This window comes from Salvelinus fontinalis, chromosome 21 (genome assembly GCF_029448725.1).
Source record: "Salvelinus fontinalis isolate EN_2023a chromosome 21, ASM2944872v1, whole genome shotgun sequence".
NCBI classification, from domain to species: domain Eukaryota; kingdom Metazoa; phylum Chordata; class Actinopteri; order Salmoniformes; family Salmonidae; genus Salvelinus; species Salvelinus fontinalis.
Genome location: NC_074685.1, coordinates 50,146,106 through 50,149,767, shown reverse-complemented (window position 1 = coordinate 50,149,767; position 3,662 = coordinate 50,146,106). Strand labels below are relative to the sequence as shown.

At 41.8% G+C, this 3,662-nt stretch overlaps 1 protein-coding gene across 1 annotated transcript; it reads right to left on the bottom strand.

Moving 5' to 3' along the window:
* Positions 1-1,511: 1,511 nt before the first annotated feature.
* On the bottom strand, positions 1,512-2,961 carry LOC129819076 (uncharacterized). The gene is made up of 5 exons (XM_055875615.1): positions 2,877-2,961; positions 2,587-2,691; positions 2,222-2,491; positions 2,016-2,120; positions 1,512-1,897 (listed from the first exon to the last, which is right to left on the bottom strand). The coding sequence occupies exons 1-5, from the start codon at positions 2,890-2,892 to the stop codon at positions 1,512-1,514; spliced, it is 882 nt and encodes a 293-aa protein (XP_055731590.1). The 5' UTR covers positions 2,893-2,961.
* Positions 2,962-3,662: the final 701 nt, after the last annotated feature.

The window sequence follows — 3,662 nt, the reverse complement described above, 5'->3', positions numbered from 1 at the left end:
GGCTGAACGACATGTGCGGTGACAATCCTCACAGGGTGTCAAGTTTAGCGGTTGCATAGGGCAATGTTTATCCAGACATACTGAACAGTTATAACGGCACGAGTGCCCCCCCTTGCGGGTGTAGCCGGTATGACAGGCTGGACAGACATATGGGGCGCCTAAAAATGCTGTGATGTTAGTTACGGCATAGTAATGCTCATTTTGCACATAAAAGTACATAGTCTTAGGGTGTGGCTCTTGTATATTTTGGAACTTCAGGAGCGCGTCATTAGCCCTGCTGTGGTACAAAACCACAATCTTGATATTCAGAAAGTTTTCAAATTTGCCTATGTCTGAGAAAGCCACAGCATCCTGTATACCTAAACCCACAGCCTTTTGTAGCTCTTGAGCTTTCTGTAACGCTTCGCGCTCTGTACATCCTGGGCTGAGTAAGTGGGCCAAACCTATGGCAAAGCATAGCTTATTACCATGATTGTGAACGATTATGAGGGAGGCCTTTTTATTGCTTATGATTTCGGACTGCATCAGGCTATCGAGTTTACGTCTCTGCCCGCCGCCTCCTTGGGGTGGCCGGACTAATTGTACTACAAGTTCGAGGGTCCTATCTGCTAGCACGTTTAAATTTGACTGAACAAGGCGTTCTAGCAGGTTAACAAATTGTTCAAGATCTGCTTCACCCCTATTTAAAATAAGCGACACACGGCTCTGCAGACTGTCTCCTAAAATTTCCAACTGTAAGGTATCCCTTGGTTGGCTATAAGCTCTAACTCTATCTACCAGTTCATTCAAAGTGTCCATAAGCATTACGTAAAACACAGCATATTCCCGAATCTGACTCCCCCATGCGAAATTGAAAAACTGTCGAACCTCAATATTGTGGAATTTATTTCGATACAAAACATGTTCACTGCGATCAAGACCATCCCCATCCTGATTTGCTAGACAATCGTCCAACTGTTCAAAAACATCGTATTGGGTTTCAGACTCTTCAGACATGGGTGTTAAAGGCTGGCTTAGAGGTGTAGGTGGTGCAGAATTAAACCTAGGGCTTTCGTTCTGTACATTGTGATCAAGACCTTCCCGATCCAGATTTGATAGACATTTGTTCAGCTGTTCAAAAACATCGTATTGGGTTTCCTCTTCGAACAAGGGTGTTAAAGGATGGCTTAGAGGTGTAGGGGGTGCAGAATTAAACCTTGGGCTCTCGTTCATCTGGGTAATTAAAGATATGATTGATTCGGGTATCTGTGATAACCTGTTTTCATCTGCAGACCCTGACTCATTCATACGTGTAATAATTTCAATGAGTTCGGAGGGAATCTGGGATAATAGGTTTTCATCTATAGCCCCTATGTCAATTAGCCCAGAATCATTCATATGGTTAATTATATCTTGGAGCTCTGTAGGGATTTCCGCTAAGAGGGTTTCAATTGTCTCGCTTAGGTCTATAGGGGGCGCCATTTCTCTACTTAAGGATGTGTGTGCTTGTGTTTTTTTTACATATGTGTTTTTTAACGGAGGTATTTGCTTGTTTTAACCCTACTGTTGTTTAACATGCGGGGAAGCTCTCTACGCCAGAATGACACATCCTGATTGTATTGATGTTCGAATAGAATACCCATACGACGTTGAAGTAAAGCCTTTCGTGATTTTAAACCCTGTGTAAAAGCCTTGAAAAGCACGGCTTGGTCTATTTCACAAGAGGCTTTTGCCGCACCAGAATTGGCCGCTTCAATAAGGTTGGCCACTTCACAGAACATCAAATCGTCTACCTCAGAAATGTCATTTAAAACTTTGAAATCATCAGGCTTCGCTGTTCTGGTGACTGGGGTCTTTGGCGCCTCCTCGGGATCTAGATGTGTAGCTTCTTGGAGGTCTTTATAAGCAGGCGAGGAGTCTGCATTAAAAATAATACATACAGAAAAATAGGTTATTAACCCTAAAATATGTTTGATAAAAATGTAAAATACATTTCAGATATAAGCCTATATATTAACAATACATTAATTAAATACCTCGGCTTTTTTGAAGAGGGCTGTTCTGAAGAAGCTCTGAGAACTCGGGAACATGTCTTTGGGCAACCCTAATTATAGCATCTGCCTGGTCTGTAGCTTGTGAGCCTGAAATTTAAAAAAAAAAACAGCATTAGTACATGTTTAAACATATTCAGGCATAAAAATAAAATATATATATATATATATAAATTATAATTGATTCATACCTTGTCCTTGTAACGCTGTCTCGTGAATACCCTCCCAGTAGTATTGTTCGGGTGAAGCGGACCTGTGGATCTGGGCCCTGATTGTCCGTTGGTGTTTAATAGGGGGCGTCCAGCGGTCCTGGGTCAGGGGAGTTGACAGGCCGTTTAAAGTCTCTGTTTGCGGCTTCTGTGTAAATACATCCTGGGAGTAGGGCACAATTGTCTCGTAGGCATATCCTTCACAGAAACCGTGTAGACTCCCTATGGCACCCGTTCTAGGAGGTATTTCCGCTGTAAACACATAAAATAACTTTTAATATAAGACGCCGATACTTTTTGTTTTTAAGGTATAAATATTCTTAAGGAATTCTTGGAATCTTACTTACTACAATTCAGGGTCGGCGTTGGGATGTAAACAATTTGTTCCGGAGACCCTACGACCGGTTCGAGTTCAGTTATATCTCGGAGAATCTGAGTGAAGGTTTGAGAATCTAAAAAAAACATTAGATAATATTAAAGCTCTAATCATTTTAGCTAATATTGACATTTTATACGTTAAGAATCCGGGCCCTAAGACCTGTTTAATATTTCTATAACATACAACGTTTTCAAACAATTCCCAAGAACAAACAAATCTAATATATAGCATATGTAAATATTTATTTCAAGAACTAACCTTGAGAAATATCCATCAGGAGGGTATTTACCAGATCTTTTTTAAAGGGGTCCGTCCGATAACTATTCCTGGAGGAATGCTGTAGGGTAAATGCGCGAAAACGATGCTAACAGGGGGGACCTGTTTTGCTTAGCTTTTGTAGCCGTCGGACTCTAGTGGTGTCGTATTTTTCGCGCTAAAACAGCCTAAAAAGTTATCTTTGAAACCTAAGGCATGTGGTTCAAACACCAGCCATTTGGTTCAAACATAGGGTATTGGGTGGCGTCTAAACATTAGGTATCTTTTGATATTCTAAAATCTCCGGGGGCTAGCATCTAGATGCTGGGGCTGGGGAGGTCTCGACAGCGCTGGGCTGAATGACTTTTAGACATCTGTTTGGCCTGATAGTGTAAACCCTGGTTTCAAACGACCCCCCCATGCATAGAGAGAGAGAGCCTTGAGCGCAGATGCAAGGGTATTTTTTTAACAAACACCTCGCCCCCCTTTTTCTGTTTTTGAAACACACACACACCCACACACACACACACACAGCCACTACAGCACAAGCACGCCCATACGCGCGCACATTGCGCAAGTTTTTTTTCTCAGGGACAGACTGCGCTAAGCGTGAACAAACGCGAGAGTTCATAACGTGGTGAGATTCTGTTTTTAAAAACCATTTTATTTCATTCAAAATATTTAGTACATACATTTTATAGCCTTACATTCTTAAGGTATTTTACGAAGCCTTTCTTACAGATCCAGGGATCTGATGCAACCACCCCCCATTGTCAGTGTCCAGTTGGT